The sequence below is a fragment of the Ceratosolen solmsi genome, unplaced genomic scaffold, assembly GCF_000503995.2.
Source record: "Ceratosolen solmsi marchali unplaced genomic scaffold, CerSol_1.0 scaffold15, whole genome shotgun sequence".
NCBI classification, from domain to species: domain Eukaryota; kingdom Metazoa; phylum Arthropoda; class Insecta; order Hymenoptera; family Agaonidae; genus Ceratosolen; species Ceratosolen solmsi.
In genome coordinates, this window is record NW_011948434.1 from 672885 (window position 1) to 692251 (window position 19367).

At 21.0% G+C, this 19367-nt stretch overlaps 3 protein-coding genes across 3 annotated transcripts; all 3 read left to right on the forward strand.

Moving 5' to 3' along the window:
- Positions 1 to 7259: 7259 nt before the first annotated feature.
- Positions 7260 to 10199, forward strand: LOC105364690 (uncharacterized). The gene is made up of 4 exons (XM_011502681.1): positions 7260 to 7441; positions 8040 to 8304; positions 9193 to 9359; positions 10058 to 10199. Exons 1-4 carry the CDS (start codon positions 7301 to 7303, stop codon positions 10172 to 10174), a joined length of 690 nt encoding a protein of 229 aa, XP_011500983.1. The 5' UTR covers positions 7260 to 7300; the 3' UTR covers positions 10175 to 10199.
- Positions 10200 to 11426: 1227 nt separating this feature from the next.
- On the forward strand, positions 11427 to 17382 carry nst (phosphoglucomutase 3-like protein nst). The gene is made up of 8 exons (XM_011502866.1): positions 11427 to 11437; positions 11509 to 11622; positions 11797 to 11867; positions 11977 to 12554; positions 12776 to 13057; positions 16206 to 16363; positions 16809 to 17117; positions 17186 to 17382. Exons 1-8 carry the CDS (start codon positions 11427 to 11429, stop codon positions 17340 to 17342), a joined length of 1680 nt encoding a protein of 559 aa, XP_011501168.1. The 3' UTR covers positions 17343 to 17382.
- A 237-nt stretch (positions 17383 to 17619) lies between these two features.
- BBS5 (Bardet-Biedl syndrome 5 protein) lies at positions 17620 to 19339 on the forward strand. The gene is made up of 7 exons (XM_011502682.1): positions 17620 to 17774; positions 17878 to 18026; positions 18108 to 18157; positions 18227 to 18490; positions 18584 to 18685; positions 18774 to 18965; positions 19056 to 19339. Exons 1-7 carry the CDS (start codon positions 17689 to 17691, stop codon positions 19269 to 19271), a joined length of 1059 nt encoding a protein of 352 aa, XP_011500984.1. The 5' UTR covers positions 17620 to 17688; the 3' UTR covers positions 19272 to 19339.
- The last annotated feature ends 28 nt before the right edge of the window (positions 19340 to 19367 follow it).

Sequence of the window (19367 nt, forward strand, 5' to 3'; positions counted from 1 at the left end):
TATTTTATTAAAAAATAAAAAATGCTTGATTATTGATGCATTGTAATAATATTGGCTGTAAGACATTTTTATCCTGGAATCTTTAAAATTACTTCGTTAATTGTTTTTAATATAATATAAACAGATTTAAGTACAAAATATTAAATTCAAGCACTTTAAGTTGTATGCAACAGAGATTTTGTTTAGTACATTATTTTCTTTTAAAATTCAAAACTAATTTAAATAATATTTATAAGTAGTATTTATATTTTGTCTTTACTTATATTTTTCTTATAAATTTTAGTAACTATAATATTATGATTAAGTTAATCATCGTTATTTGTTATTTATAAACAAAATTTTTACAGTTTATTTTTCCAATATCTAAAGTACGTACTATTTAATACAATATCATACAAGTAGTTTTTCATTTTATATATTGTTTAAGGTAAGAAAACCATTGTTTCAGTTTATCTATAATAAACTGTTTGATTTTATTTATCTTAATTATTATCATAAGTTTATATAATTTTATTATTAATGCAAGTGATAACTTGAAAACAGAAGTATAATTATAAACTACAAATTTATATTTTTTAAAAAATTGTTGAAACTTTTGTTGAAAATAATTTTTCGTAAAAATTTTCATGAAAATAAAAAGTTGTACATTTTTGCACAGTACTTAATATTGATAGAATGAAATTTAATGGTCCCAATTATTAATAGCGTATTACTGATAAATTTGTTAAAAATTTACATTTTAAAGGTTTTATATAGATTATCAAATGTTTAAATCAACTACATAATCGATAATACTTTTTAAATATAGTACTCTACTAATGCTATGAAAAAATACAAAGGACAATGTGTAATAAAGAAATTGCATAATAATTTTTTGGAATTATATCATGCTAGTTGTGCCATGAATTAGAGTAAATTTATTAATCTAATATAATTGTGAAAAAATACTAAAACATAAATTAAATATAACGTATTGTATAATCTGATATTGATAAGTTTTTATACTATTAATGGATTGATTGATCAAATTCAGTGTTCATGATTGATTGTTATTAGTAAAAGAGATAAGAAAATTAATATTTAATTCATTTTTAAAATAGAGCATTTGGGAAATATATGTCATAATAAATTGTTTACAATGTAAAAAGATGATGATGTAATATTTTAAATATCTATATTCGTTTTACTCAAATGATTTTTTTTATTTAATGAATAAATATATAATAGATTTTAATATATAAATGTTGATGAACAAATATGAAACATTCCACATTTTAAGCTGATTCTGACAATAGCATAATATTATTCGTTAATATTAATTGTTCAATTTTTCCTTAAACCGAATTTTACGTACACGCTTTCCCAAGTATTGAATTCAAATATAGGACATATAAACAGCATTTATCAACGCCTATACGTACTGTATATTATTGTTGAAATTAAAAATTGATTTATAGCTCAAACTATTTTATTAGTAAATAATTAAGATTTTATTATCAATAAAGCATTCAAATGTGTTTGTAAACACTTTAAAAATAAAAGAGTTAATATAAAATAATAGGTATAAAATAATAAATATCAATAGGTTTTATTTTATATATTTAAGAGTAAAAAAAATGTTTTAGTTGTTTCCAATTAGTGGCTGTAATGATTAAAGTTCAACATCTTTTTTTACATATGCTGCACAGTTGTTATAGCAATAAAAAATGTTATTCAAATAAATATTAAAGTGTTTTTTTTAATAGTGTGAATTAAACAATAATTTTTCTATTCGAAAGTTGTTAAAACAAATGGTCAATAATTTAATAAATTACAAGTATTTAAAAATTATATAATTCATATACACTTTATTAAAAAATTTAATTTTACAGATGACTATTAAATAACAGACTTTTGTTTTAGGATCAGACTTATTTTGTTTTAACCTCATATGTTGTAAAAAAGGAATTAATTTAATTTTTTTAATTAATTTGTTAATATTTACATAAATATTCGATATATAATTAATGGTATTTTTCCAACAAATACTTTGAAAATGGTCATATTTAATATTCTTGCAACATTATAGTTAAATTAAATTATCTTAAATTGTACTTCTCTATAATAGTTATACTACCTACTATTTTAATTATTATTTTAATAATTAGAAACACAATATGTAAGTATATGTTAATTCTTATAAATTATAATGTTTATATTTATTAAATGCTTTAAACAACGTTAAAATTTTAATATATTAGGTAAATAAATAACATTTTATGCTTTTGTATTTCATTAGAATTTATATATTTTTATATATTTATATATTTATATATTTATATATTTATATAAGATCTCAAAAAGGTAGAAAAAATCTGATGATATCAAGTACTTAAAAAAAATAATAAATTTTTAAATAATTATAAGCATTCATAATATTCTGTATGTTTCTTAACAAATTTAGTTAACATGAATGTATTATTCATTAATGTTTAAATATTTTAAATTGTTAAAGAATATAAGATTTTTTAACAATATTTAAATAATTTATATTTTTCTTTATAATTTTATTAGACATTCATTTGTCTAAATATTGCATGCTTTTATTATAAATCTGAATTATTGACTAAATATTTAAAAATTATAAATTGAGTTTATTAAAGTAGTTTTTAATTAATAATTTAAATTAACAAATTGATATTTAATAAAAATACAATATATTTTATGTATATGATATTGTATGTATTATGTATTATCATAATTAATACTCTAACTACTTCTAATTATTAGTCTCTATAACATATTATACTTATAGATTAAAAATTAATTAAAGGTTGAATTATATATATTCTATTTAATCAAATTTTGAGTAAATATTAATACAGCCAACTAATTAATATACTTATTCGTTATAAAAAATAGTAATATTAAATTATTTAGATTTGAATATTTTTTATATTCATACATGATTTACAATCACAATTTATTGATACTTTTAATCTTTTTATTTTTATATTTAACTTTTTACTTAACTAAATTGAAAATATATGTATAATAATGTATATATTTATCAATAATTAGGAAAGTTAGATTTGAAATAGATATTAAATTGATTGTATAATAATATTTATTTTTAAGAGCTATATGTTACATATTGAAATCAAATAATAAAAAAAATCATAAAATATTGAAATCTCATATTTATAGTAATAAATGAAAAAACTACAAATTGTAGTATACTGTAAAATTTAAATGTAGACAATAAAATCATTGTGAAACATGTATAAGAAATAATAATCTACTGAATGTGAGTTTAATATATTGTTAATTTAATATATTGTACTACATATTTTTATATAAGATTGCCTAATTAGGAAAATTATTTATCAATTATTAATTAAAAATTATATATATATATATATATATTACATATATATTATATTATATATATAAATTATATATAAATTATAAATTATATATATACATAATTGAAGTTTAACATAGGTGAGAATTTTTCATTCGTTTTTGACATCGAAACATTATATTATAGGTTTATTGAATATAAATTTAGTAGTATTATTTAAAGTTATTCGGATAAATATAATAACTATAACTATATATAAAATAATAATAAATATATATAACTACAAATGTATTTTTATATCTGTAAAAAGAATATAAATAAAGCATTTTTTATTCTTGAAAGGGAAAATATTTTAGGAGATTCTTATGTTTTTTAAATTTATCATTATTTTTATCTTATTTTTCAATACACTTTTTACTCTTGAACATATTTTGAATATAATTTAATAGGATATACTCATATAATGATTTTATTTAAATATATATTTATATTAATAAAATATGTATACATATATAATTTTTTTAATGTAGGCGTTTTAAATATAGAATTTAATTATACTAATATTAAAAAATTATACTTTTTATACTACTTAATAATATAAATTTGTTAATAATAATATATAATTTAAGCAGTGTTTACATAATACCTATACACATGAACATAAAATGTTGATTGTGAATAGAGAATTATATAGACCACCATTTTTTATTTAAAGTGAATTACTGATTAGTAATTGTATTAGATTTCATGAGATGATTGATTAATTTTATTGAATTAACAGTCTTTTTCTTTGTGCTTATTGAAAATTTACAATAAAAACGTTTTCATTAGATTATATCTCAGAACGAACTACCTGTACCTGTACATTTGAAAAACTTCAACTTATTTTATCAGTTGTAGAAAAGTAGGCATTCTATATTTGAAAAAATGTTATATGCATATATTCATTGCAGTATATATTGGGTCATCGTACTGTATTATAAACCACTAGAGATAAAAGATTTCAAATCTAAATTTCATTTTAAAAATTTATATGAGATACTAAACACTTCATGAGAATTTTCTTTCTTCTATCTTTGTTCTAATAAAATAATAATAATAATATTTTTTAAATGACAAAAAACGTATTTATATGAAATGTTAGATATGAATGAATTAATAATAATATTGATGTAAAAATATATATTTATAACATACAGCATTTAAACATATTCTAATGAAAGGCTGAATATATAACTGTTAAGAAGAAATTGGTTTAGTTTAATTGTTTATAAAAAATTATTTTTTTAAATAGTATAAACAATTTTGTGAAAACGATTATTTATTTAAATAGGTGATCAGTTATTTAAAATTTAGCAGAAATTCATTCATGTCATTTTGAGGGTTTATCCAGTAGTGTTATAAAATTAATTAAGCTTTAGTTAAAATATACTAGCGAATAATCCTAATTACTTTACGTTATATTAGTTGTCATAAAAATAAAAAGGTATAAAAGGTTGTTAAAAAATATTATATAATAAACTTTGCATGCTATGTTTGTATTGATTAATAATTTATATTAATTAATATTTTGCTTTACTTTACTTATATAATAATTATAAATTCTGTAATATAATAATATTTTCTTATTGTTACTCATTAACTTAACGATATTCTTTTAAAATAGATGTTGGGTACTTGATTTCGTTTCAAATTCTTTTTATATTTTATGTAATATAGTTTTTTTTAAAGAGATGGCATTCCTTTAAAATATTTTCTTTGTGAATATTAACTTTATTATTTAAATATTATATTATAAAATAATTATAATACATTATTCCAAATATTTATCAATATTCTTATCTTATTTGTCATAAAAAAAGATATATATATTTTAGAAACTCCTATTAACACATCATTTATGTATAATATAACACTTTCATTTTGTTTTTTTGTGTGGTCATTTCTTTTTCAATGCAATATTTATTAATTTTATACCACAATTAATAAAAAATGTTATAAAAATTATTAAGAACTGCCTGAATATTTTTTTTATATTTTATGACTTAGATCCAGTATAAAAAGGTATATATAGCTACCACTACAATTATAGCAAGAATTATTTGTAGTTCCAATTATATGATTTGATTCATTCATTTGGTTTTATTATCTTAATACCTGCAGTTCATATTCTTATTTATAATTTAATTTTAGCCCAGAGAAACCAAAAATTTTATTAAATTTTGCTTTTAGTAAATTTTGTAAATTATTATTCAATTGAAGTGTACAAAACTTATTTCATTTTATGAAATCTATTTACTTTACTTTTACAGTTTAAGTCAATAATTAATTTAATTACTAAAATACTGCTTTAATAAAGTTAATCACAATAAACAATGGTTTTTTAATTTAATTTTTATTAATTTGTTTTATTATTCATCAAATTTATAGATTTTGACTATAGAATTGCATTATAAACTTTGAAAAATAATCATTGATTACTTTACTCTCAGATACCATTATTTGAATTTTAATATACAGTATTTAATTTTCTTACTTCTTTTTCTATTAATAATTACAATAAATTATAATGAAATGTATGTCAGTAGTCAATTTATAGATTACAGTTACGTATGAAAATATATGCTTCTCTCGTTGCTTATTTGAGAAACGTTGTGTTCTGTATTTGTCACAGCATCATCCGTGTTATTAAAATTTTTATATCGTAACCAAATATCAAACAAATGACCTTCCGATTCCACTTACTAGTATTGTTAAGTGTTAGCAAAACAATAATTTAAAAAATTACGAATAAATATGAGTATTTGTAAAAAGTTTACATTTTAATTTATTTTATAATCATAATTTATTCAGTTATTTATTTGTGACAATTTAGTTAAAATATTTAAAATATGTTTTTCAATACTTTTCTTTAACAATTAATTAATTATTTTTAATCAAATAAGCGATTTAATAAAATGTTTCATTATTATAAAACTACGTCTAAATGTAAATTCAGAAAAGTCTGAATGTATGATTTAGATCATTGGATTTAATATATAGATCTATAGATCATTGCATATAATATTTGTGCATTAAATATATATATATATAAATATTTTCATTACTTAGATGATTAATTAAAACTATACTTATTTTTATTTACGTTGGTTCTTTCGGTGTAAATAAACTATATTGTTAAACAATAATTATTTAGAACGAAAGTGAAAATTTGACTCTGAAATAATTTAAACTGATATTTCTATATCGAAACGTTTTTAACTCCGATTTAAAAAAATATTTTATATTTCAAATAATAATAGATTAAATAATACAAACACGTTAAAATTAATAACAATTAACCTAAATCAACTTTTATAAATTTTTTATTAAAATTTTATTTATTAACGGAATTATAAGTAGAAGCTCAAATTAAAAATAATTTTAGATGTGACTATCAGCAAAAGCAGCAAAAATTAAATCTATAGACAAATAAATAATAAAAATAATTAACTATTAATCTATTCAAAGGTTGTACATAATACTATTACATATACTTAGCCTAAGTATGATTCGTTTCTCAATTTTGTAAATAAATTTAGAATTAATGGTACTGAGAACATAGTTATAATGGAATAATACTGCTTTCGATGAAAAAAAAACATCATAGGGTGAAAAATCTTGATTAAATTAGTTTCTTGTTTTATTTCACGTAATTCCTAATGTATACAAAAAAATATTACAAGGTTAAATACAAGAAAAAAAGGAATAAACAGAATAAGAGTATGAAAGTTTTCAGATACAAGATTCAAGGCACAAGATTATAGAAAAAGGGTTTACGCTTATTAGCTTTCTAGTGCTCGTCCACAGTGGACCGCTTGGCGTGAATAATAAGCGTCACATTGTCCCAAAAATCGCTTCATGATAAGCTTTTTTGTCAGTTTCTGCTAAAACTGGCAACGTGCATCATAATCGAGTATGGCTTGGCTCCCAGCTATCGCCATTACAAGCTTTGGTTTCCTTGTTATAAGCTCTGCTACGTGGATCGAAATTCCTCAGTTCTCGGATCAACGTAAGATCTACAAAGACCCAGTTTCTCATGGATTTGTTTTTAAAGAAGTATGAGATCATTCATTCGGCAACTAATTTTTCGACTTCTATTCTATTCTATATTATTCTATTCTATTCTTTATATTCTAACTATTCGTCTATTTCAAGGTGAAAACTGAATTTTTAATTCATTACAGATAGCATAACATAAAAATTGCACTTAAATAATCAAGTTTTCCATAAAAAAATCTTTATACTATGACAAAACGCGTTTTAGTTCCGATTTACGATCCTACGTTGGAATTACATTTTGGTAACATCAAAATTATAAGCTTTACATTATATTAAATTTATTTAAATTATAAGTTTTTTATAATTTATAAGATAGGTTTCCATAAAATAAAAAATATAAAATGGAACTCCATTAACTTTTTTATATTATCTCATAATTTAAAATATTTTAAAAATCAATTTGTTAATACTGATATTATTAAGAATCTTATTCATTTGATTTTTTACCTACATTTTAATAAACTTTAATCAATCAGAAATAACATAATAACAAAATATATTTATTACCAAAGGGTTACTCACTGTTTCATAATATGTATTATTTCTAATAATATATAATAATCGAATGAATTATAATTGATTGAATATATTTCAGTTTAACGAGCTATTAACTATAAACGATGCAAATGGCGAACTAACTACAACTATAGATTCAATGGAACCTGAAATAATTTCATTATCAACAAATTCATCAAATTCATCGCAATATTTAAATGAGCATATAGATAAGGAACTCCTTCATTATCTGCCGATTAATCTTTTTAAACAAGTACATAAAACACTCCAATCTCAACCACCTACATTGAAAGGAAAAATACGGTTTTTAAAAGTCTTTGAACATGCTTTATTAAATAAAATAGGTACTTCAATTTACTAAATTGTTAATCGTACATAGTGTCTTAAAAAATTTTATGATCTCTTTTTAATCGCTCCAATTGAATTAAGTTTTATATTTTGCATTGCTATAGTTTATATTGATTTACTTACTTTTTGTATGAGTATTTAATTATGTTATACTATTATTACCATCATTGGTATTAGCATCACAGTCATCAACTTCATTATTAATTAATGTTTTAAACATTATTTAAAATATGTTTTATTACGAATAAATAAACTTGATTTATATTTTGATTATATAAATATTAATGGTTAGTTAATAATAAAATTAATGTTTATAGAATTTGATATATAGATGTATACTGTATGGTAAAAAATTGATAATTAAAACAGCATTAGTCAGATTTATAATACCTTTTTTACTTTCTTGCTCCCTTCAGTAGCTTTTATGCTTTACATGTCATTTCTTTAAGAGAAAACGCTTACGATCTAACTCTAGCCTTTCTTTGTTCGAATTCCATTATTATTGTTAATTTTATCCTAGTAAGTTAATTTCTATTTAATACTCTAGTTCTTGACAATCATTCGCAGTTTTTTTGCATTGCAATTTAGTAATGTTTCTAATTAATAATAAATTAATATGAATCTTTAAATTCTGATCATAAGACTTACTCATATCTGTATTTCAATGTATTTCTTCATTATTTTAAAAGCTCTTTGTATTTTATTCAGCGTATATATAAAATAATAATTTTTTACACGCGATAAAGGATATGATTTACGCTTTAAAATTTTGTTCATTATATAAAAATATTTTTTATTACTAATATAATCATATTACTAACAAATTTCTATATTTATTTTAGTTTGCAATAATCGTTTGGTATAATTTTTAATTATTTGTACAGGAACTCGCTTAAATGCTGTTCTCACACCTTCGCGAATTTCTAGAGAAACAAGAGACCACTACGACATTGATGATCGTGATGAAAAAATAGGATTCCCTTCTCTAGAAGGAGCATTAATGGCCATTTCTTTTTTAACATTTGCCGTTTATTTAATTAGATTAGTTATGGTGAGTTTAATAATCATCCTACTTTTTTTCAATTTTTTATATTAGAATTTAAATTATTCGAATATTTTATTTCTTGTTGTATATGATTTTCTCAATTTTTATAGAATTCTACAATTTTAATTTATATATATTTTTATATATTTATCATAAAATGTAAATCGTAACTGTTAAATATTATTAATTTTTCTATTAATAGGTATTTTTTAAAACTTTCTTATAATTTTATGTCAGAATAATCTTATCGTTAATATATTTTTATTTTAATAATTAAAAATACAAGATAGTCACTTTCCTTTCATTAATCAATATGAATAATTTCTTAATTTTTATTGTTTTATAAGAAATGTTTTATAATTTGTTTAATATATTTTTATAAACAAATATTGTAGTAAGTGATATTGTAAACTTTAAATTTTCTTATAAATTTAATGTAATTACTATAAAAATCAATTAATATATTCAAATAAGTTATATTTGCTAACAAAAAAATATTTATTTTTGCAAATCAAAAATAGTGATCGATTATGTAAAGCTGAAATTTAATTCAGAACGTATTAATACATGATAAAAATTGTTTTAAAATATTAATATAAACAATTTGTGTATTATGATAATTTATAATTCTATAAATATACTAATAAGAATTAATAATATTACAATAGAATATATTTTATATTTATATTTACATTTATATTTAGATGCTGTTTAAACATGCTGGTACAATTGGGATTGCACCAATTATCATTGGTAGAAAAAAAAGATCAAACGATGATGTTAATGAAGAAAGAATTAGAATTCTTAGTTATTTGGATTAATATTTATTACATTATTATTGATAGAGTATGGTTGTATTTGTAATATTTAAATCTATTAATAATTTATTGTATGAAAGAAGAAATTATTGTATATTAAAAGTAAAAATGTTCGACTTTTTAAGCTTACCAATTGTTAATATAAATAATTTAAAAAACGTGTATAAATTATTGTAATTTATGTTAAAAAATCTTTTGGTTTGAATGTCATTAAAAATACGTTTAAAAGTTTAAATACTATATTCGATGGAATTTACAAATGACGAAAAATAATCGATTGAAATAATAGTATATTATTAATAAATTATTTTTTAAATTATTACGATATTTGAAAATTAATTTCAACTTTAGATACTTAGTTAAAAACAGGAAAAATTAAATTTACTAGTAGTTATATAATTATAATTTATAATATTTTTAATACTAAATTAAATTACGTCTTAAAAATAAAAATTTTAAGAAGTTCCTATCTTTATGATATAAAATAAAGAAAATATTAACAATTTTATTTTGGTATTAAACATCGCTGTCATTAATGATTTAATTTTTTGTTTATATTCATAAATGTAAAATACGTTAGTGCCTTAAATGTATATATTTGAATGAAGTCGTCATAAAAGTTATTGAATATTTCATAAATATAATAATCATTTTATTCAATTTTAGTCTGTTAAATTAATAGAGTTGTTATATTACAGCAAATATACTGCATTGAACACAATTATAGTAAAATATAAGCGTTTTTATTTTTTAATATTTCCAATACTTTAAAATAATCCATATATTTAGTATTTTACTATTAAATAAATTAAGAATATATAATTAATCGAATGTTATATATTACGTAACGATTATTAACATAATTATATAATTTATTAACTTAGAAAATATGCTCACAGATTTAACAGCTGTACAAAAATTATGTTCATGAATATTACATGAGAAGACGATACTTGAATGCTTTATTTATAGAAATTTATTTTTTTTGCAGTTGCTTTTATTTATGAATTGACTTCCTAAATTATCGATCTAATATAATAATGTAGTAAATTTCAATTAATAACTTATTTTATAATTTTTATTTTGCAATTTTGTTTTGCTAAATAAGGAAGTTGTACACATTGATTTAGGTGCATACACTGTGCGCTTGCGCGCAGTCCTATTGGGTCTCGCTCTATATATGTGATTTCAGTATGCAACTTTATAGATGAAAAAGTAATAAAAATAATATAGATTTTATTTTTATCTTATTCAAATGTTGGAGCTGTAAAATAAATACAATACAGAGGATAAATAAAAACTTTTTTCAATCTCTTAATAAATAAAGAAAAAATGCAACAAAATGAAATAAAATCTTTCGATTTTTCATTTATTAATAATCTAGCAAAAAATAAACACAAAAAAGCATATCAAGGAATTGTACAATATGGAACAGCGGGTTTTAGAACAAGGTATACTTACATTTTGTGTTAGAATTATTATTTAATGAATAAATATTTACAGATAGAGTACATATACACTATATTATTATTAAATAATTGTTTTATTTTAATATAAAGGTTTTAAAAATTATTTGTTATTTTTTATAACATTGAAGAAATCAAAGATTTAAACATATTTTTCAGAGCAACAAGCCTTGATCATGTGTTATTTCGAATGGGTTTGTTAACTGTTTTACGTTCACAAGTTAAAAAGGGTAATTTTATTTAAAATATAAATTATCATAAATTATAATCTTTTACTTATTTACTTTTTTAATTATAATTTTTATGTTAAATATTTATTCATATACATATATATTTCAGCAACAATTGGATTAATGATAACTGCAAGTCATAATTTAGAAATAGATAATGGAGTCAAAGTTGTTGATCCCAATGGTGAAATGTTAGAAACTTCATGGGAAATTATTGCTACAAAACTTGCCAATGTTGAAGATGATAAAGTTATATCAATATTACAAGAAATTATTAAAGAACAGAATATTGATACAAGTCTTTCTGCATCGGTTATAATTGGTAGAGATACGAGAAGTAGCAGTTTAAATTTATCTCAAGCTGCTGTAAGTGGTATCAAAGCTATGAATAGTAAATTTATAGATGTTGGAGTTGTTACTACACCACAGCTTCATTACTTCGTTGTATCCATGAACAAAAACAGAGATTATGGTATTCCTGCATTAGAAGGGTACTATAAGAAGATTAGTGAAGCATATAAAAAAATTATAGAAACCACAATAAATAATGGTAAATATTCAAATAAGGTACAACTTGATGCTGCTAATGGAGTTGGTGCTCTTGCAATCAAAGAATTAAAAAAATATTTGAATGGTGCACTTAATATTGAAATTTATAATAGTGGAGAAGGGCAGCTTAATTATATGGTATAGAATATATTTGTAAAATCTTTTAATTACAATTATTTAAAACTGAAAAATTAAAGTACTGCAAAAGTATTTTATAAATAATTATATACTATCAAAATCTATATTTAAATTAGAATCTATTTATATTTTTATGATTATTAAGAAGAAAAATACATAGCATTACTTTTAATTAGATATTATATTAAAAATATTCAAGTTCAACAAAATTAAATTTTTAGTGTGGAGCAGATTATGTGAAACAAAAAAAAATTTCTCCCCTTAACATTCCAATAAATCCATATGTAAAATGTGTTAGTATTGATGGAGATGCAGATCGCATTGTTTATTATTATATTGATAAATATAATCAATTTCATCTATTGGATGGAGACAGAATAGCTATTTTAGTAGCTGATTATTTAAAGGAATTACTTCAACAAAGTCACTTAAATCTACAATTAGGTTTAGTACAAACAGCATATGCAAATGGGAATTCAACAGTATATATTTCTGATACTTTGGTAAGAATAAATTATTTTTATATGCAGCTATCAAAGTTTTATTTTAATAATAATTAATAATAAAATAATAACTAAAGTATAATAAAATAAAAAAATCAAAGGATAAAAAAATAAAATAATTATTGAATCATAAAAGTAATATTAATTATATTTATAATTATATACATACAGATATTTGTAGAACAGCCATACAAAGGTTTATAGTACAATTTTTTTATTCTACATATAATATATACAAAAATCAATATAAAATATATTTCATGTCATGAATGTAAATTCGTTAGTTTGAGGTTGGTTATTCCAAGTTCTAACTTCCAAATTCTAATTTTTACATAATAGAAGTAATACTAACAACTATCTGAAAGATGAAAGCTATAATGGAATGGCGTAACAGTTCTTTCTCGATAGGTTAAGTTTAACGTGATTGTTATATTGAAAAGTAATAAAGTTTTTGGACATTTCATACAAAGTATCTTAAAATATAGAATAAAGTAACTATGTAATATCTTATTAATAAAATAATAAGTTACATAGTTTTTATAAAGCTTTTTAAATTTATGCCTTCTACATTATGTACCTATTGAAAAATTTATAAAACTAGAGTCATATTTTATAAATCTTGACGTGTATATGTTAATAGTTTAATGTCACTAAAATTTTTGGATAATCAGTATCAGTTAAAAGACAAATGTTACCAATTTAAAAAAATATATTTATGTATTAATATCTCAAATATTAAATATAAAAATTTACATATACAGTATAATTACTATTATGAAATAATGACAATATTAAAAAAATATTAATATATCAAGTTATAAATGTTTTTTAGAAACTTAAAAAAAGTATGTATATAAATAAATTTTATACTTCATAATAGTAAATATGGAATCAAAAACTCTATTTCGAGCTAAGTCACATGCAAACTCAAATTTAAAGGAAACTGTACTGTCTTACTTTCCACACTATCTTATTGCTAATCATAATAAAAATCAATCAAGTTCAAATTTGAATTTAGAATTTGACGCAAATTATATGTCGAAAATATTCCAACGTCATCCATATCATAGTGATTTTCCAAAACCGCTTTTACCACCATGTAAAATTCAACGTGACTGTTTCAGTAGAGATGATATAACTATGCAACTTATTCATACAAAATCTAAAATCCAAGATGATATAAACCGTTATTTAGAACTATCCAAAAACCATTCAAGTACTTTAGATAAATATAAAAATAATGCTATGTGGAAAAAGAATAAAAGTAAATGTATAGCATTACCAAAATATGTTGCTTCAACAGCTGAAATTTTAGAGTATGACCCAGATCCTAATTTTAGTGGAACTTATAATTGGTACTACAGTGGTGGTACATTAAATGGTATTTTAAATAATTCAAGAAATATTTTAATATTTCCTTTTTTGAATGAGCTAATTCTACTGCCAATACAATCAAAAGAGAAGTCATTATTTATACCAGATTATAAAAATGGCACAAAAGTATCTTATAAAGAAAATATTTTCCAAATTACTTGTTCTACATTAAATAATAATGGAAGAATTTTAACTAGACATAAAAATAATTGTTGTATATATAATATTTTTAATTTAAATAAAAATATAGTTCAATTACTAGAAATTGAAAAACAGCCATCAGCTTCTCCATATATTTCAGCTGACCTTGATTCATTAAATATAAACAATTATTGTACGACAACTATAGATAGAACGGTAAAAGTATGGGATATAAATAAATCAAAATTTATTTTAAGTGGAAATATTCCAGTTACAAGGTTTTCTGAAGATGGTTGGGCCTTTATTAAATATGATAGGTATGATAACAATATTCTAAAATATACCGATAGACATTGTGTACAATATTATGATATTAGATTACCAATTGAACGATCCGTTTTAGTCATGTATCCTAAACAGAATTTGGAAACTTGTGAAAGTCTTTGTTCATATGTTACTAGTGCAAAAAGCAATTATTTTTCATATGTTGGTTCTAATCATAGCTTATGTTTATTGGATAGTAGAATTCCTAATAATGCTGTAGTTAAAAAATGGACCCATCAATTTAAAAGTAGTCCACTTTTTATTGATGTTTGTTTTAAAAATAACAAAGAATTTGTTATTATTGCTAGTCAATTTTCTGGAGAAACAGCAATAATATTAAATTGTTGGAATTCAAACGAAAAATCACCTGATTCATATAGTACACCATTTTCTCCACCCAATAATATAGAAACTTTAATGGCATTAAAGTTTCAAGGCAAGTGTCTTAATCCACATATACAAAATAGATTATATCTTTGTAATACAGGATGTATGACAATGGTAGACAAACAAAATGCAGAAATTTTTCTTTTAACACAAAATTCTCTTAATGATATTTTTTATCAGGGTATAGCACATCAAGAATCATTAGACGTTTTTTCTTTGAAAAATTTTAAAGCTTTATACAATCTGGAAATATGGGAAAGACAAATTTCAAAAAGCAATCATTATAATATTACCTCTCCTATTGTAGTTACAAAAAGAACAAGTGCTTGTAATATTTTTCAAAATTTTACCAATCAAAAACATCAATTTAACGATAAGAATGTAGATAATAAAGAACTAGAATATGTACCAAACTGGAGAAGATCAATAGCAGAACTAGATTCGTTTTTAGATATTTTTGCACCAGAATTATTGTCTTCTTGGGAGATTTTACACGAAATTCCATTAATTCCAGAAACAGCAGCACCACATGAAAAAGTTCTTTCATGGCTTGGAATAACTGATCAAAATAAAGTTGCTTCAAAAGAAACAATTGAGTCACAATTGACTACTCAAATACAAATTCAAGAAACTAGCAATAATCCAGATTCATGTATTATAAAAGATAATCAATTTACTGAACAATTCTTTTTGCCGAAAGTTAAATCTCACATAAAATTAAACAGTAATAGAAATAAAAAAGAGAAATATAAAAATCAAACAAATTATATCCCAGGATTTTAATATCATAAATTTGCAATTATTATTTTTATAATATTAATATAAATATAATTATGAATTAAAAACTTATAAATTATTTTAACTTTTATATAAAAAATTTTATACATTATTTATATCTCATAATTTTTACAATTTTTATTAGAATATTCCTGTTGCATGTGTACGTACGGGAGTGAAATACTTACACCATAAAGCTCTTGAATTTGATATAGGGGTTTACTTTGAATCAAATGGCCATGGTACTGTAGTGTTCAATGAATCTGCTATTAACACAATTTATATGACTGCTAATAATAATAGGTAAAAAATATAAAAGAAATTGCATTAATATTGTACAGTTAAAAATTAAAATTACAATTAAATCCTTGTTTTAAATAGAATATTTTAATCCAGTTTTTTAAAAATATTTATTCATAAATTCTATACTTAAATAAAAATTGCTAAAAGTTTACTTTTACAATTTTGTATATTATTATTCCTAAAATTTGAAGAATTCATTTGAACTTTTATATGTAACTCACTAATTTTAAGATCATTAAATTCTATTATCTTATATTAATTTTATACTTGGCAATAAATAAATTATTATTTGGCTTAATCTATAATTTATTTAAAAAGTAAAATTTTTAACGATAAAAATATTAACTGCTGCAATGTATAGTAAATTATAGTATTATTTTCAGGACGATCTTGTTTTTGATTAAGTATTACAATAAATATTCTTAAATTTTAAATAATTTTACAGTTTATCATCAATTCAACGAAAAGCAGCTCAGACTTTAAGCTATGTAATTGATGTAGTCAATCAAACGGTAGGAGATGCTATTAGTGATATGCTATTAGTTGAACTTATTTTACATGCTAAAGGATGGGATATAGTTACTTGGAAAAAAAGTTATAGTGATCTTCCAAATAAGCAGGTAAAAATTGAAGTTCAAGACAGAAATGCTATTATAACTACAAATGAAGAAAGATGTTGTATAAAACCTAAAGAGTTACAGAAAGAAATTGATAAAATTGTAACTAAATATGAAAAAGGAAGATCTTTTGTTAGGTATTTTTTTTTTCAAACAGAAAATTATAATTTTTATTTTATTACTGCTTTGATTAATTTTTTTATAGATCGTCAGGAACAGAAGATGTAGTACGTATATATGTAGAGTGTGAAAATGACTCTGATATTGATAAAATGGCTGCAGAGGTATCACTAGCAGTTTATGAATTAGCTGGAGGTATTGGAATAAAACCTATTATACCAGAATCAAATAAACAAATTTAACTTATTTCCGTGCTTTAAGAAAAATTAAAATATCTTTAATTTCTAATAAATTTATTCTTATGTATTTAATTATTTTATGATTATTTAAACAAGTTTTAGATAATATATAATAGTTTTGTAAACGATAATTATGGATTATTATTATAAATATAGGTGCTTCATTTATAATATTAGTAAATATTTAATTACATAATATACATATCTAAAAATATTTTGTACACATCCCTTTTATTTGTAATTTTATAAAATAAAATTTTATATTACAATTATATAATTTTTTTAATGGTCCCTCTTGCTATTACTTGGTAGGTATGACAACCATATTGATTTTTTCATACAGCTATGTATGGAAAAATGTAATATATTTTCTAAAGGATTTTTACTACAAAAAATGTGGCAAGATAATCAAGTTAAATTTGATGTTCCTTTTTCGTGCGTATATTTTTTAATATAAATAAAAGTTATGCATAATTAAAAAAAAATATATTATTGGTAAACATTTATCAATAAAATTATAAAATATATTAATTTTTAGACAAATGGAATTAAGATTAGGGGAATACTTAATCGACAAATTAGAATTAGTAGAAGATACTAAAGGTAATGCAGGTGATCGTGGTTGTCTCTTGGTAACTAATCTAAGAGTCATGTGGCATTCTATATCTTATCCACGTATTAATTTAAGTAATTTAATTTAAAATCATTAATTAATATAAATTAATATTCATTTTAAAATAGAATTATTCAATTTTTTAAATATTACAGGTATTGGATTTAATACATTAGTAACCATTACAATAAAAATTATAAATACAGTTTGTATACAAATTTTTCATATTAAAATTTTAGAAAGAAGCAAAATATTTATCATATGCAATTTTTAGATATATAGAAGTAGCACTCAAGCTTTATATATTTTAACTTCGTATAAAAATTGTCGATACGAGTTTATATTCAGTAATTTAGATATTCGAAATTCTCGACACTATACGTCTGTAATAGGTGTTCATAAAGCTTATATGTCATCAAAAATATATAGGGAAATCAAATTAAGAGTTGGTATCATAAAAGATAAACAACTAATCTTACTACCTCAAGAAATAATACATGAAACCTTACCTGGAGTTTGGAATTTATCAACAGAGCAAGTAATATATTTTTTTAAATACAAATTATAAAGTATTGTATTGAATACAATTCACCGTTAGCATAATAATAATATATTTTAAATTTTTTTTTAGGGAAATATTGGAATTTTCATTGTTACTAATATAAGAATTGTTTGGTACGCTGAAATGAATCAGCAATTCAATGTGTCTATTCCTTACTTAACAGTAGCTAATGTAAGTGTTTTATAAAATTTAAAAAATTATTAAATGTATCTTTTTTATCTTGCATTTAAAATTTGAAAATGATTATTATTTATTTTAGATAAATATAAGATCTTCTAAATTTGGACCTACTTTAATAATAACAAGTAATGAAACATCTGGTTCTTATATCTTAGGATTTAAAGTTGACCCTATAGCTAAACTTAATTTTTTACACAAGGAATTAACTTTTCTTCAAGTGGCATACATTAAGACACCAATTTTCGGTATAGAATATGCGTTTGAACATCAGGTAATAAAATTAGATTATAAATTGAATCTTTTTAATAAATATGTTTATACGTAAATTCTAAATACATTTTTTTACATATTTTCATTACAGTCAATTTGTCAACCCCACGCTATAACAGAAAAATTTACAGAATTTGAACCATCCGAAGATGAAATATCAAATATTTTTAATATATATTTTTTGGAAGGTGGAACCAATCAACGAAAACCAATTTTAACTAATAACTTAGGTCTAGCAACTGAAGAACCAAGAGAAGGAAATACTTTGGAAATGCTATGGGAATTACTTCCATCTACTACACAGTAAGAAGAATAATACGAAATAAAAAATGTATATAAAATTTTTGTTTTATCAATAAAATTAAAGATAAAATAGTACATGATGTTATTAATTTCAATACTC

Excerpts from the sequence above, each read along its gene's own strand:
- nst (XM_011502866.1), top strand. Across the intron at positions 13,058-16,205 it reads TATATATTTCTGATACTTTG|AATATTCCTGTTGCATGTGT; the intron begins GTAAGAATAAAT and ends AATTTTTATTAG. Across the intron at positions 16,364-16,808 it reads ATGACTGCTAATAATAATAG|TTTATCATCAATTCAACGAA; the intron begins GTAAAAAATATA and ends ATAATTTTACAG.
- LOC105364690 (XM_011502681.1), top strand. The coding sequence starts at position 7,301 with ATGGCTTGGCTCCCAGCTATCGCCATTACAAGCTTTGGTTTCCTTGTT. Across the intron at positions 8,305-9,192 it reads TGCTTTATTAAATAAAATAG|GAACTCGCTTAAATGCTGTT; the intron begins GTACTTCAATTT and ends TTATTTGTACAG. Across the intron at positions 9,360-10,057 it reads ATTTAATTAGATTAGTTATG|ATGCTGTTTAAACATGCTGG; the intron begins GTGAGTTTAATA and ends ATTTATATTTAG.
- BBS5 (XM_011502682.1), top strand. The coding sequence starts at position 17,689 with ATGGAAAAATGTAATATATTTTCTAAAGGATTTTTACTACAAAAAATG. Across the intron at positions 17,775-17,877 it reads AAATTTGATGTTCCTTTTTC|ACAAATGGAATTAAGATTAG; the intron begins GTGCGTATATTT and ends ATTAATTTTTAG. Across the intron at positions 18,966-19,055 it reads AATATGCGTTTGAACATCAG|TCAATTTGTCAACCCCACGC; the intron begins GTAATAAAATTA and ends TTTTCATTACAG.